This window comes from Tupaia chinensis, unplaced genomic scaffold, assembly GCF_000334495.1.
Source record: "Tupaia chinensis unplaced genomic scaffold, TupChi_1.0 Scaffold144909_1, whole genome shotgun sequence".
Lineage (NCBI taxonomy): Eukaryota > Metazoa > Chordata > Mammalia > Scandentia > Tupaiidae > Tupaia > Tupaia belangeri.
In genome coordinates, this window is record NW_006204769.1 from 1,212,747 (window position 1) to 1,228,321 (window position 15,575).

At 41.1% G+C, this 15,575-nt stretch overlaps 1 protein-coding gene and 1 pseudogene across 2 annotated transcripts in view; one reads left to right on the forward strand and one right to left on the reverse strand.

Moving 5' to 3' along the window:
• Positions 1–2,558: 2,558 nt before the first annotated feature.
• The window catches only part of TMEM39A (transmembrane protein 39A), a 44,566-nt gene continuing 31,549 nt past the window's right edge, over positions 2,559–15,575 (reverse strand). For both annotated transcript variants that reach the window (XM_006167634.3, XM_006167633.3), the window contains 4 exons: positions 10,256–10,604; positions 9,274–9,461; positions 7,255–7,375; positions 2,559–3,052 (listed from right to left, as the gene is read on the reverse strand). In XM_006167634.3, coding sequence (XP_006167696.1) covers positions 2,819–3,052; positions 7,255–7,375; positions 9,274–9,461; positions 10,256–10,604 — 892 coding nt within the window. In that variant the 3' untranslated portion in view covers positions 2,559–2,818. The remainder of the gene's footprint in view (positions 3,053–7,254; positions 7,376–9,273; positions 9,462–10,255; positions 10,605–15,575) is intronic.
• LOC102476759 (COMM domain-containing protein 6 pseudogene) lies at positions 10,785–15,301 on the forward strand (annotated as a pseudogene).

The following is a 15,575-nucleotide window of genomic DNA, read 5'->3' on the forward strand; positions in this document are numbered from 1 at the left end:
TCCCAAACCTCTCCCCACCCTACCAACACACAGTTCCCCCAACTCCCAATTTTTCCCGGTCGTAAGTTAAAAGGAATCATCCTCTCCTTATAAACTCCCCTGCAGCCCCAGTCTGTTTGCTGAATTTTGTTGCCACTTCCTGGATTTCAGTAACCCTGTGCAAAACTTCTTTCCCTGTCTAAAAGGCAGGGAGCATATTCTCCCAGTTTCTCACTTCTACATATGTAGCACTGTTCTCATCTCACACAAAAATCCCTTGTAACCAAAATCTATGGATTGTCATATTAACTTTTCCCATTCTTTGCAGTCATAATGCAGCAAATGTCCTAGACTTCTCCATCTTTGGTAAACAGCAAAGATATTTCCTTCTACCTCACATCCCATCATCCTGGGTGACTTCAACGTTCTTGAGGAAAACCTACCTAATACTCTTGCTACACATGCTGCTTTCACCTCAACTCAGCTTCTAGGGTTACACACCAGACTGTTTTACCACCAAGTACTGTGATCCTAAATTCCTGTTTTTCATTTTAAAAACCTTCTCCCATGCCTGTTACTTTATTCCTATTTGCGTAAGATTACCAATGCCTGGTTTAGCCAACTCTTGCCAAATAGCACCCCCTCAAAGTCTTACTTCCCTCCCTAGCCTTTCCAGACCCAGCTGTGTCAGCTCAACTACTCTCTCCAGGACCATTAAGCCCCTTGACTACTAGTCCACCACCTCCAACTGTTTGGCAAGCCTGGAACCTAGGACAGACCAGGACTTCTCTACCCTTTTACAGTGTCTGTGACTTAGATCCGAGAAAACCATACAACTTTGTGAGACCACTTACCACCTCAGCAGTGGCCTTATCCCCCACATCTACAACGGCTATTCCACGTTCTAAGCTTTCTAGAAGGAGTTGCCTCTTGCTTCACAAGCTTCTATCACGTCTTTCTTCGATCTCCCACTGCCACCTAGTCTCCTTTCTAGCTCAAAGGAAGTACTGTCCCTCATTCCAAGGGCTCCCAAGACTCCTGTGTTCTGTCTCCTTCCATCCATTATTCAAGTTTCTCTCTGTATATAAACATGCTAGTTTCTTTTAACTTGCACAAAAGTCTTCTTAAACTCCACCCCCTTTTACCACCTAGTTGTGCCCAGAACTGTAAGCTCTATGATGGTCCTCGTATATCTTATTCAGTACTATATCCCTTTATTAGGGTCCTTGCATTTCTTATTTCAATGCTATCTCTCTATCCCTAGTGTCTATTACAGCACCTGGTGGTCCATATTAGTTATTGAATGGTTGAAAAGACTCAGACTAAATGCTAAATAGTTTAACTTTTTTAAAAAAAGTATATTTACGGGGACCAGCAGTTGGTGTAATAGCTACATTGCTGGACTCCCATGGAGTAGACCACGGTTCGAGTCCTGGACCTGGTGGCTTAAAATCATGCCGTGCGTGTGTGTGCATGTGCCCAGGACCCCAAGAAAAGAATGAAGGAGAATGGATTGCGGTGTGGTCATAACCCCTGGGGGGTGATTTCTCGCTTTCTGTCTCTCTGTCTCTGTCTTTCTGGTGAGCGTACACGCCCTATAGCAAAATCTTCTCCAAAACAAAAGAATTATCTTCAAAGCCAGCTTATGAATTATTAAGATTAGTCTTTTTACTTCCTACTTAATATTTTGTTTTACCTAAAGCTTCATAGTGTAAAAAACCAAACCCAGAAAACATGATGATACATTTAGGCTCTCCAAGGTACGGCCTCAGAAGTTCAGTTAAAAGGACCACATCAATGAACTATGTATATCAGCTCTCAGAACTTGGGAAGTTCTACAGGTTTATGCTTACAGAAAGATTCTGTAATATAAAAATTGAAACACACTTTGAATGTAGATCGAACCCTCTGAGGACAATGATACCATCTTTCTACCTTACTTCCCTTGTAACTCCTGCCCTAAGGCCACTATAGGTAGGCTGCGGCTGGACTGCATCCTAGACAGGTCAGCTGAGAACCTGCTCATTCTTCCAGTGACCTGGCACGTTCAACCTGCCCACACAGTATCTGCACTCTTCCCCACTGATCCAGCCATGTATTATCTCCTTCCTGTGAGCACTATAAAGACTTTCTGTCTCAAAAAGTATATTTCAAATAACCAAGAGTAATGGAAAACCTTTGGGAGCAAAAGTCAAAGAACAGAAAGTGACATCAAAAACACAGGAGTCTTGGGAGCCCTTGGACTGAGGGACAGTACTTCCTTTGAGCTTATTCAAAATCACATTTAAATGTCACCGGGTAGCATAGAGCAGCTGAGTCTCTACCTCAGAAATGCTTCTTCCCAGTAGGCAACAAAGAGAACCCCACCTGAAACTGCAACCCACTTTGCTCCCTAAGTATTCCAAACCACTGGCCATTAAAAGGGAATGTGCTTCAGCAGGCAACTCATGGATCTCCTTCTGTCGCAATTACTGGCCAGCTGAGGACTAAAAGTAAAGAGAAGGGCTGGAAGGAGGGCAGACACGCCAAAGGTACTGTGCCCAGTGGCACACGAGATTTGCTCATGAATGAACGAGTTCTTCCAGAGCCAAACAAGTGAATCATTCTCTTTACTGAAGAGGCATACTTCTCATATGTATATTGTTCAAATATACTAACACATGAAAGATCACATCACCTTGTTTATGGATACATTTAATATCCCTTACCCTTCCCGACTTTCAAAACATAATAGTATACAAAATATAAAATATCTTAAATATTTATAAAAATCGCAAGAAAAAAATAGAACGTATGAAAATATTTTTATCTGAGTTCTCCCTCATTGTTGAAAGGCAGTTTAGTTTGCCTTGAGTTCGTAACTGTTGAGTGGGTAGGAGTATGCCCTGCCTAATACTATTCTGTCCCGTAGGAGCTTAAATAAAACGTAGTAGTTGCAGAAGAGGATGAGCGCCATGGAAAGTGTGTGGTTCCACTTCTCCGATCGCAGCAAGGAATAGAGCTGGTAGAAGACGACACTGCCCTCAATAAGGATGAGCAGATTTAACAGCCTTAATGGACGATGAAATAGAAACTGTAAGGAAGTTAAAAAGCAAAACGTTATTTCAGAGAAAAGACTGGTTATTGCACTTATTTTTCTCAAGTAATTTCAGAAGTATAGGTTCTCATATGCAATAACAAATAGATGTGCTTACTGAATACTGAGTATCACTCAAGCTATTTCTTGCTGTAGAAATTCAAATGTTTCCCTTTTCAATCAAGGAATAATCAAAAGAAATTCTATTTTGAGGTTGGCGTGTGGCATGGTGGTTAAGGGTGCTGGACTCCATGTGGCCAACCACAGTCTGAGTCCTGGACCTGGAGTCTTGCTTTCTCACTTTCCTTCTTTCTCTTGCTCTTTCTCTCACTCTCCCTCTGCTCAAATCAAAATAAATAAAATACATAAACTTAAATAAAATAATTCTTAAAAAAAAAAAAAGAAATTCTATTTCAGTGCCCCTGAAACATTAAAAGGAATTATGTCTAAAAAAACACTACCGGGGCCTGCAGTGGCATGGTGATTGCGGTGCTGAGCTCCCATATGGCTGACTTCGGTTTGAGTCCCTGATCTGACAGCTTACTTTCTTACTTTTCCTGTCTCTCTCTGGTAAAATTAAAAAATAATAACAATAAAATTAAATAGGTAATTATTTCAAAAAGAACATTACCTATAGTTTCCTTAGATTCTATCTTATGTATATATTTTATTGATGATAATCCAAAACATATTTATCTAAGGCAGAGGATGGATAAAGGACAAAATGGGAATTATTTCAGGCAAGGCAAAAATGAAAGATAATTATGTAGTTACTTATTTAACAACTTAAAATATAATTACTTAACAATGTGAAAACCATTCCTAGCTGTGGGTTGATCTAAGACATAAACAACAGGAGAAAAGTTTTGGGGAAAGAGGGAAATTTTAGTTGAAATAACAATAAAAGTCTCCTAAATTTTTCTTTAAACTGTTTATCCACCGTAATCACTGACTGAAATTCTCTATACCACATACTTCTACTGTTTTTCTTCCCTGAATATTGAGAAGTAGGGTTCACAAAGACAACAAGAAAGGAAGGAATAATGAGTCAGAATTAGAGACAGACTGAAAATAAAGCTTGCAATTTTCACTCCCACCAAATTCCTCACTTTAACTGGCTAAATCCTGGTTTACACATAAAAAAGCATTATGACTAGACACGTACCAAAGCAGGTACCTACCATAGGTCACAGGTTGCAAAGAAACACATCTAACAGTTCTGCTTAACCACTCTAGTGCTCAATTTAGATGAGGAGAGACTGCAGTAATAGACACGGGCTCTCCGAGTTCATGGAAAATGTGTATTATGAAAAAAATGACGTGTGGATTTCAAATTAATATATGTTTTTCAATATATATATTTAATATAGGCAGATAGGCATAGTGATTACGTTGGTGAACACCCAAGTGGCTGAACATGGTTCAAGTTCCAGACCCCAAGGCTTGAAACTCATGCTGGGTGCATGTGTGCCCAAGATTCCAGAAGAATGGAGAAGAAGGGATTATGGTGTGACCAACACACCAGCAGGGGGGTGGGGGTGGGGGGGTGACTTCTCACTTTCCCTCTGTCTGTCTCTCTCTGGTGAGTGCACGCACCCTATGGGCAAAAAAGTAAAAATACATATATACTTTTCTTTATTTACAATAGAGTATATGCGGGCACATGTCAAAGTGAAAGAGAACAGTCTGGCCATGCCCCAATCCCCTTCCTCCATTCTCCAAGCCATCAGATATCGGGCACTCTTATGCATGCCAAGTGTGTTTCAGGCTGCTTAGGGATCTGGCGTTTCCTGAGTAGTGCATTACCACTGCATCTCACAGCCAGCCCTTGAAACTTTTTGCACCAAATCAATTCATACTTTAATTCCTTCTTTCCATGAACTTTTTTAAGCTCTCACATATCAGCTCTAAAAGAACTAATTTAGATGGAATTTAGATAGCAGAGCTTAAAAACCCCAGACTAAAGCCAAATCACTATAACAGAGCTGAAAGGTACTCAGGATACCTCTTCAAGAGGAAGAAAATGTTTAACTTGGATTTTATTACATGATATTCAATAAAAGCGTATATAAAATTGGCTCAAATTTAATGTTCTAACAGGATTCAGAAAGGTAATTTCAGGTTCCATGGCGAGGTCTATAATTAAATGTTTCAGCAAGCTATAATCTGAATGAGCATGAAGACAGCCTTTAACAGCTATAGGAAATGGGCACATTTTAAAATGAACATTGTCAAATTTCAGTTTGCCTAAGGATCATTTCCAAGTATACAAATTCTGAGATCCTCCAGAGAGTCTAGTCTGGAACAGGTATCCCTGAATCACTGTTTTCTGTTTTTTGAGAGGGTTTTTTTTTTGCAATAGGGTGCGTGCACTCGCCAGAAAGACAGAAAGCAAGAAATCACCCCCAAGCAGGGGATGGCCACACTACAATCCCTTCTCCATTCTTATCCTCCATTTTGGGCACACACACATGCACCTGGTCTGAGTTTCAAGCCACTGGGCCCGGGACCCGAACAGTAGTCGATCACATGGGAGTCCCGCACTTTCAACACTATGCCACCTGCTAGCCACCCAAATCACTGTTTTTAAAGAGTGGGCCAGGTGATTTATATGAAGACAGTCCAAAGACCACTTTAAGAAGGCCAGGTTTAACTGTTTGGTAATGCAGAAGTAATAAGTTATCCTGTCTAATTGTCTTCTATGGATCCCATCTGATTCTTCAAATGTCCAAAACCAGCAAGAAAAATACTTATTTTTCAAGCAGGAAACTCTAATAAAACATCTGACCATTACAAGTTTCAGGGGAACAGCAAGGACCAACAGAAGTCAGTAGTGACCTAGAGAACTCAGTTGGCCAAATTAGGCTATGTAGAAGCCAAACGTCTACGTGGTAGCCACTGAAGTCCACCCCTCCATCTGGCGTAATTCCATTAGAACCAAAAGGAGATGCATGTAGCTCTCTCATTCAAGGGCCTTTTCCTCTTCCCACACTTCTACCAACCTCCAACCTATCCCAACTCCCACCATGTTTTTCACAATCATCCTGCTCTGACACAAGTTCCCAGCATTTAACTGAAACGCTCCTACTGTAACAAATGCCTGCAGAACCAGAAAGTCTATGTACCTTCACAAAAAATGGAGAGAGACTAACAGAGAAAAAGATACAAATAGCTCAAGAAAAAGATCTCCAATTCTTTTTTACAACATAATGACCATTCAATGGAAATGCACTGCACTAAGGACGTCTCTACTAAGCACAGTCTCTGACATTCGACTTCCTTTACCCACTCCCACTAGTCAGCTGGGGTTTGTTTTTATTAATATAAGTATTTCTATCTCCTACAGCCAGAATTTCTGAAATATTTAGAGACCAAAAATAACACAACTCAAGGTGTAAGTTCAAATGCAAAAGGAAATGACCTTAGTGGTATTCATTGCTTTTTTCTTTTCTAACTTTTAAGTTTCTTTCCTTTTAATCCAAGTAAAGGTAAAAATTAGGCTGCAGATCATGGGGGCTGTCTGATTTCCAAAGTGGAAATTAAAGTATTTTAAAAAGACAATATATAAGACAAATACCAAAAAAGAAAAAAAAAAACTGTCATGTTATCTGTCAGTTAGGAATGCACAGATACAATATATCTTAAGGATTCCAGTAAACCAAACCAAAATTATTTTATAATTTTTATTACAAAGTAAAAATTACAATGGGAACCAGCAGGTGGCATGGTGGTTAAGGTGCTGGACATTCCCACATGGCCGACTGCGGTTCGAACACCAGACCTGGTGGCTTGCTTTCTCACTTTCCCTCTCTTTCTCTCTCTGTGTATCTCTCTCTGGTCAAATTAAAATAAATTACTAAATAAAATTAAATAAATAATTTTTTTTAAAAATTAGAAGATGAAAAAGCAAATCTTAGATAACTGCCTACTTGGTTCAAAGTAATACTAGATTCAACAAACTGCTAAGTAACTAGAGGTACTAGCTAAGCTACTGAAACTGGAATAATAGTCTAAGAACTTCAAACTCCCTCTCAGAAGGCATTTCAAAGGATAAGGTCCATTGTTACAGCAGTAGCAATAATTACCATGCACTTATTCCCTGGTGTGTGCTACACACTGTGCTAGGTGCTTGCACATAAGAGTGGCCTCCTGACATGTAGCCCTAAGCTTGTGTTTGAAAATAAATAAGGGGTACTTGCATAAAAGCGGGCGTGGGATACATCGGAAGGCACTGCCACGTTGTAAGGCCCCATGGCTCTGTATAAGCATCTGCTGTGCCGCACCAGCACTCCTTGAGGCCATATTGTATTTTCTGACCAACTAAGGGAGAAAGAAATGCAACGTTAGCATATTGGCGATCACAGATAAGACAGTGTCTGGCAAGGCCAGCTATATTTCTATGGAAGAGATTATGTATTCAAGGCTTCATTTGCCTGAATTCTGAAGATAATTCCATGGGCAGACTGAAGGAGTTAGAAAGGATATGTTATCATTAACTTCATTAGTAGAGAGCACAGAGAGGTTGTAAAGTGATATAGGTAACTCAGTGTCAAAGGACTAATGGAGGCTTAGGAGAACGAGCAGACATAAATGTGTACATAATCTCTGTGAGCCAGAACACAGAGTGTGAGCAGGAGGACTGTCATCTCCATCCAAGGTGAGCTGAGTCTATGGGTGGAAATGCTAGAAGGACAAACAAGGAAAGAATGCTGATGGTCACATAAGTAGTGCAGAGTTAACACACTGCCGAACGAGCATGACATTTACTGCAGAATCACATTCCCCAAAGCCATAGGAAATCAGTTTGCTTAATACATAATTCAGATACCTCACAGCTGTGAAAAAGCTATACAGTAGCACAAGACACATAAGGTACTGACAGAGAGATTCCTTTTTACCGCTTTCTTGGTTTATTTTTATAGAGGGTTCTCTAGGGAAAAGAAGTTAGGGATGAAGAAGCTTCATTCTCTCCAGCATCAATGTAATAGAGATGGGTTGGGGGTGGGGATCATCAGGTTAAGCTTTTAAAAAAAATAAATCTAAGTTAATTCATCTCTTCTGGATTTTGGAAAGGTTAGTCTCCTAGGGTAAGAACTGGGACAACAGTTTAGATGTTAAAAAAAAAAAATTCTAGCACCCTGAAGCTTTCCCAGTTCAGAGAATGCCCCGCCGGCCTTGCTCACACTTACCAGCATAGGTGATGGTACACCTCATGGCCACGTGCCATCAGTAGCCTGAAGATGTACAGTACTAGCACTGTGGATTGTATTTTCAATTTTTATTGAAATCTGTCCTTTGCCCACAGTCGGGTTTCTTTTCAGCCTGGCCCAATCTCTTTCAGTTCCTGGGCTTGAAGGCCTGTGCTAATCTGTATCAGACATCAAGGCAGATAATTGAAGGGAGAACTCTGAGGGGGAGAGGGGAAGGGAAGGTCACCTCAATCTGTTCCACTTCATTAGGACAAAAATTTCTAGGGGATGAATTTGTGAAATGTTCAAATTATAAAAGGGAGGAAGATGACGATGGTCCAGGTCTGAGAGAAAGGAATGGTGATGGGCTCAGAAGAGTGAGAACAGATGGGTTCTGAAGCAAGCCGTTTGGATCACAGAGGCCATGCGGAGAAATGACAGCTAAGGGAGCACAACGAGAGTAATACTCAGAAAACTCAGTCAGGGACAGTTCTCGATTCAACATGGGGGAAGCAGGGACATGATCAATAGAGATTTTAGAAAGAAGAGAAAAAAACAGTAAAAAGCGCAGGCAAAGAAAATTACTAGGACAAATCTGCATGTGACAGAAAGAAAAGATGAAAGAAGCCAAGTCCACTGTGTCAGAGTGACGTGAGTAGCCAGCAACTACTTAGCTGTGGTGATAAAGATGAGAAGACATATCTTAAGTCTTCTAAAAAGAATTAAAAATATATCATGACTTTGAATTTGGGCAAAGAGAACTCCAAGAGCATAGTTTGGGAGACAAACTGCACAATCTAGCGTGACTGGGCACTGAAAAGTAGGACGTACTGAAGGAGGGGCTGGGGATGGCGGTGGAAATGAGTTAATGTCCTCTGTGTTCAGTTTAGCATGATGACAAGCATCCAAGTAGACAGAAACTAAAAATTAAATGTTCCAAGCCAAAAATAAGAATGACATACAAAGCAAATAAACATGATCGGCAGCATGTATAAGAGTGCACGTGGTTTCGCCCTCTGGCCTACTCACATGTGCTGTGGAGCATTGCTGTAGGACCCATGTTCCAGCTTCTGCCACTTGCCCAGATGAGCAGCTGATTTATGCAGCAGGTCACAGTACTTGGAGGGCAGCAGTTGCGTGGTGAGCATGACAAAAGCATTGATCCACACCATAATGAGGTGCTCACATGACCAGCGCATGTCATAGTACTGGGTGCTCTGGAAAAGATCAGACGAGAGAAATGATCCATGCACTGGTGAACAGAGGCAGGGATGTGTGTGCGTACAAACGCCCTGCAGACGAAGGCCACACTGAGTCACACATGCACTGGTTGTCCTGCTGTCCGTGCAGAAAGTCAAGAGCAGAGTCCTGCAAAATCCTTCAACCTGACTTTCTGGCTGTATGAGTTAGGACTGGGAGGGAGAGGCAGTTATATTTTAAGTGTTTCCTTTCTAGAAGAACTGAGGGCTCTCTGAAAGATCACTCCAGCTGCAGAAATGCTTCTGAATGGTTCAGGAAGGAAGGGCTCTAACAAGTCCCAAAAGATTTGGGCCCAGGTGACATCCGGACCATTTGTCCTTCTACTGAAGTAAATGGAAACTTAAAGGTTAGGTTAAATTCAAGGAAACTCCTGATAATCATGTTAAGACCAACCATGATAGACTGAATAGTACTGAAACCTCAGTCCTGTTAAGCTACTACATGTTTCACAATTTTTATTCTCCCCGGAAACTAAAAAAGAAAGAAAGAAAGAAAGAAAGAAAGAAAGAAAGAAAGATAAAGGAAAAGAAAAGGAAAAAAAAAGAGAGAGAGGGAATCACCACGGGTGCATCACATATAGAAATACCTATCCGCCAACAGGAGCGGTATTAGTGCACTCCAGATGCAGCCGAACTCCACCATCCAGGCTGCCAAAGGGGAGACAGAGAAAAGGGGGATTAAGCAGGAAATACCCAGTTTATGTAATCTTACACAAATCCAGGAAGTACATAAAAGCAAGAAAACCATTTACCTTCACAAAGCACAGGGGCAGAAATGCAACATAGTAGGCACTGAAGAGGGAATTGAAGAGAACTTCCTTGATTCTGTGGTTGAAATCTGCTTTCAGACATTCTACTTCATTGCGAATGAGGTCTGGAGATAGGGGACAGCTGTGGGTGGGGATGGGCGTGGCATTATTGAACTGTTCTTTTAAACACTCTAGCAATAAGGAGAGGAAGTCTTTGGATTTGGCCAATCCACCCACAGCTGAGGCACTTTCCTCTACGGCCTGGTGCTGAACCACATAGTTATAGTCTGTGAGAAGAAGATGCGCTCTACTATCCTGGTGGAAACAGCAGAGGGGAACATAGACGCCAAACCTGTAAAACAAGGCAAATATGAACATGAGACCGCAGATACCAACTGAGACCAAATCTTATGACTATGTCAATAAAATAGTCTGATCTACCAGCGTTAACATGACTCAAGGGAAACTTTGTTGATGGCAAATTTATAAGCTTTAGGAAGCTGGGACCAGCAGGTTGCATGGTGGTAAGGTAATGGATACGCCCACATGGCTGACCATGGTTCAAATCCTGGAGTTGGTGAGTTGCTATCTCACTTTCCCTCTCTCTCTCTCTCTGGTCAAAGTAAAATAAATGAATGAATAAGTAAAATTAAATAAATAATTCTTCAAAAAAAAAATAAGATTGAGGAAGTTAATTTCTTTCTCCAAAAGCAATAATAGAAAATCACAATAACATATAAATACCTAGAAATAATCAACTTCATAGTTGGTTGTACAGTTTTCCAATATGTAACCTTTATATACAGTTAACATACACTTTTTGCCTTTAGATATTTGGCATCATACAACATAAACTGTTTTGTATCCTGGTTTTTTTTTTTCTTTCTTTTAGTGGTTTTTTGTTTGTTTGTTTGTTTTGTGGGATTTTTTTGCCATAGGGCACATGCATTCATCAGAGATAGAGCAGGAAAGTGAGAAACATCCCTCAGAGGGGATAGTCACACTGCAATCTCTTCTTCTCCATTCTCCTCTTAGTATTTTGGGAACACATGCACATGCACATAGTGTGATTTTCTTTTTTTCTTTCTTAAAATAAAAGAAGTTTTTGTCATAGGGTATGTGCGCTCACCAGAATGACATATAGAGTGGCCATAACCCCTGGGGGGTGATTTCTCGCTGTCTCTCTGTCTCTCTCTGTCTTTCTGGCAAGCACATGCGCCCTACAGTAAAAACCTCCCCACCCCCGCCAAAAAAAAATTGTGATGGTGAGAGCAAAGTTCTAAGAAACACAATATTGCTGAAATGTAATTGCATGTGCAAAAGTGAGGGTAAGAGGCTGGAGCTATGGTAGATTTCAATGATGGCCCTAACTTTTTTTTTTTTTAAGATTTATTTAATTTTATTTATTCATTCATTCATTTTAATTTGACCACAGAGAGACAGAGAGAAAGTGAGAAAGCAAGTCACCAGGTCTGAGACTCAAACTGTGGTTAGCCATGTGGAGTGTTTAGTGCCTTAACCACCATACCACCTGCTGGCCCCATGCCCCAATTCTTTACCTTTCCCTGTAGTCTCACACTTTTGCATAGCATTGTCCTGTGCATGAAGTGACCTGCTTTTTATCAGGCTCAACAATGTGACTTGCTTTGGCCAATGAGATGTCAGCAGATGTGCTACTTTCAGACGCTTGAAATGGGCTTGCAGATCAGGACTTGCTCTCTCGATGCTCAATTTCATGGGGCATGCCCAGGCTAGACTGCTGGAGAGACATGTGGAGCAAAGCCCAGTGGCCTGAACTAAGAGCTAATCACTCCCAAATATGTGGCTGACTCTAGTTAAGATCAGGAGAGCCTCCTGACTTCTAGCTTATCGCAACATATTCACAATAACTACATACTGTGGAGTGCTACTATGGTCTTGTGTTTGTTATAGCATTACTTTGGCAACAGGTAACTGACCCAGGGTAGGATCAGAGAAACTGAAAAGGCAAATCAAAGGCTTTGACCATGAAAGGCTTTGTAAAGTAAAGGAAATTATTCATTAAAAGATTTAAATTCCCTCCCCCTTTTTTAAAGAATTATTTTATTTAACTTTATTTATTTACTTACTTTAATTTGACCAGAGAAGATAGAGAGCAAGAAAGACAGAGAGAGAGACAGGAAGTGAGAAAGTAAGCTACCAGATCCAAGACTCAAACCATAGTCGGCCATGTGGGAGTCCAGCAGCCTTAACCACCATTGCCACCTAGGGCCCCCTAAATTTCTCCCTTTTAAAAATCTTTTTTTTTTTTTTTTTTGAGAGTTTTTTGCTATAGGGCGCATGCACTCGCCAGAAAGACAGAGAGAGACAGAGAGACAGAAAGCGAGAAATCACCCCCCAGGGGGGATGGCCATGCCACAATCCCTTCTCCTCCATTCTCCCCTCGGGATCCTGGGCACGCACGCACACATCCCTGGTGCGTTTTTAAGCTACCAGGTCCAGGACTCGAACTGTGGTTGACTACATGGGAGTTCAGCGACATAGCCATTATGGTAACGGCTGGTCCTCCCCCCTTTTAAAAATCTTTATCAGGGGATGAGCAAGTGGCATAGTGATTAAAGTGCTGGACACTCCCAAATGGCTGACCATGGTTTGAGTCCTGGATCTGGTGGCTTGCTTTCTGACTTTCCCTTTATCTCCGTGTATGTCTTTCTCTCTGGTCAAAATAAAATAAATGAATGAATAAATAAAACACCTCTATCAGATACAGCATGTTCATGAGCACATGAGAGTGAGACAATGAGAGATAAGCACTCTCTACAAAGTCTGGTTGCACTGTAATTCCCTTCCTATAGTCCCCCGGCCCATTAGATCTGGGTACCCACACATGTGCCTGGTGTGTTTCGGGCTGCCTGGGCTGGGGATTTCCAACTGCGGTCCCCCTATGGGATCCAGTTTCTCATGTGCAGTGTATTACCACTGTGCTAGAGCCGGCCACATTAAAGGATTTTAGATAATCACGAATTTGATTGAATTCCCAGTTGGAAAAGTGAAATGGAGAGAATAAATTGCAAGAAGACCAGAGGGGGGTTTAGAACATAATAGAAATTATGAAAAACAGTGGACATTTTCAAGATAAATTTAGGATCCACAACTGTCAGACTTTGGACTAATTTGCCCTAAACCAAGACACTATTTGAGAATCCAAGAAAGAATAATAAATAAATAAGGCTGGGGAAAAAACTTTATTTTTTAAATTGAAATTTAAGTAGATAGGTTATATCACTTTTTAAAAGATAAATAAAATTAGGGACCAGCAGATGGCGTAATGGCTACATTGCTAGACTCCCACGTAGTCAACCATGGTTTGAGTCCTGGACCAGGTGGCTTAAACTCACACCGGGCGAGTGTGTATATATGTGCCCAAGATCCTGAGAGACGAATGAATGAGCAGAAGGGATTGTGATGTGGCCATCCTCCTGGGGGGTGATTTCTCACTTTCTGTTTCTCTCGTCTTTCTGGCGAGCACACACGCCCTATAGCAAAAAACCTCTCCAAAAAAAAAAAAGATAAATAAAGTTAAACCTAAAATTTGCTTAAGTCACATGCTTCTTTCATTGTTTTATGTAGTATAGAGAGTCACCAAGAATAAGCTTCTTTAGATACCTGAATTAAAATGAAAAAGTTTCTTAGTCTCTCTCTTTTTTTTTTAGATTTTTGCTATACAGCATGTGCATTCACCAGAGAAACCTTTCCCTCAGAGAGGATGGCCATGCCACAATCCCTTCTCCTCTATTCTCCTCTTGGGATCCTGGGCATGCATGCACACGCACCCACCATGAGTTTAAGTCACTGAATCCGGACGCAAACTGCGGTTGACCACGTGGGAGAGTCCATTACACCATCGTCTGGTCCCGGTACTCCTCTTAAATCTAGCCAAAAGATTCTTCATAATATCCACAGTTCCTCTTTCAAAACAGATAGGGTTAATCTAACCAATCCAACAACCTATTGTTGGTATAGACAATGACTAAATAATTTAACTGTTGAAACATTAGTCTATAAATAATGTAAAATATAACATATAATTTATATAAAATGTTAGTCACAAAAAACTGTCTACAATCCATAAAATTAACTTTGTAGGAAAAGGAGTAATATTGATTAATTCAGTTGATGAGAGCCTTAAATAATTAAGTGGGCCAGCTGGTGGCATAGTGGTTGGATCCCACACACGCTCAAATCGCTGACTGCACGATTTGAGTCCCAGACACTCTCTTCCCAGACACTCCACTCTCTTTCTTTCTCTGGTGAGCAAACATGCCCTACAGCCAAACTAAACCTCAACAACAACAAATTTAAGCAATATAATTAGACTTGCCAGAGTATAACCAACAGAAACTTTCCTTTTTTGTTGTTGTTGTTGTTGTTTTTTAAAGAATTATTCTACTAGGGCATGCGCCAGACCGCAGAATGCAGGAAGAGAAAGCAGAAGGGTGGACCTCGGGAGGATCTGCCAGGCTCGGCTGGACGAACCCGCGGCACCCAGTGTGGAGAGGTTGGGAGAGCCCCTGCTGGATGCTAAATCCAAGGTCACCAATCAGCTCATTGATTGTCAGTGGAAACTGGGCATGGCTGTGAGCTCTGACAGTTGCAGCTCTCTTAGATATATGTATGTGGCAGTGATGCTAAAAGTGGCGGATCATTCAGGGCAAGTAAAGAACAAGTGCTTTGAAATTTCAATTCCACAGTTTCAGAATTTCTACAGACAGTGCAAGGAAATCGCTGCAGTTATTGAAACTGTCTGAAAGCTGGTTATTTGGTTGAGATCCTGCTGTCGTCATTCTTAACACAGACTTCACTTTCTGCAGTGATATCGCATAAGGATCAAAGGATATTTACTGAATGGAACTACACTGTGGTATTTCAATTTTTGAAATAAGTCAAACAAGCTGGAATTAGTGATGATTGTGCAACCTTGTGAAGGAGCTGTACGTGACTGAACTGAATGCTTCAAATGATGTGCTCTGTGGTCTGTGAATTACATCTCAATAAAAAAACTCAAAGGAACAGAAGAATATAAAAAGAGTCAAAGGGGGACATAGCGTAATGGCTATGTCGCTGAACTCCCATGTAGCCAACCGCAGTTAGAGTCCTGGACCCAGTGACTTAAACTCACGCCGGGCGTGTGTGCAAGTGTGTCCAAGATCCCAAGAGGAGAATGGAGGAGAAGGGACTGTGGCGTGGCCATCTCCCCCTGGGGGGTGATTTCTCGCTTTCTATCTCTCTGACTCTCTCTGTCTTTCTGGTAAGCACACGCGCCCTATAGCAAAAGCCTCTCAAA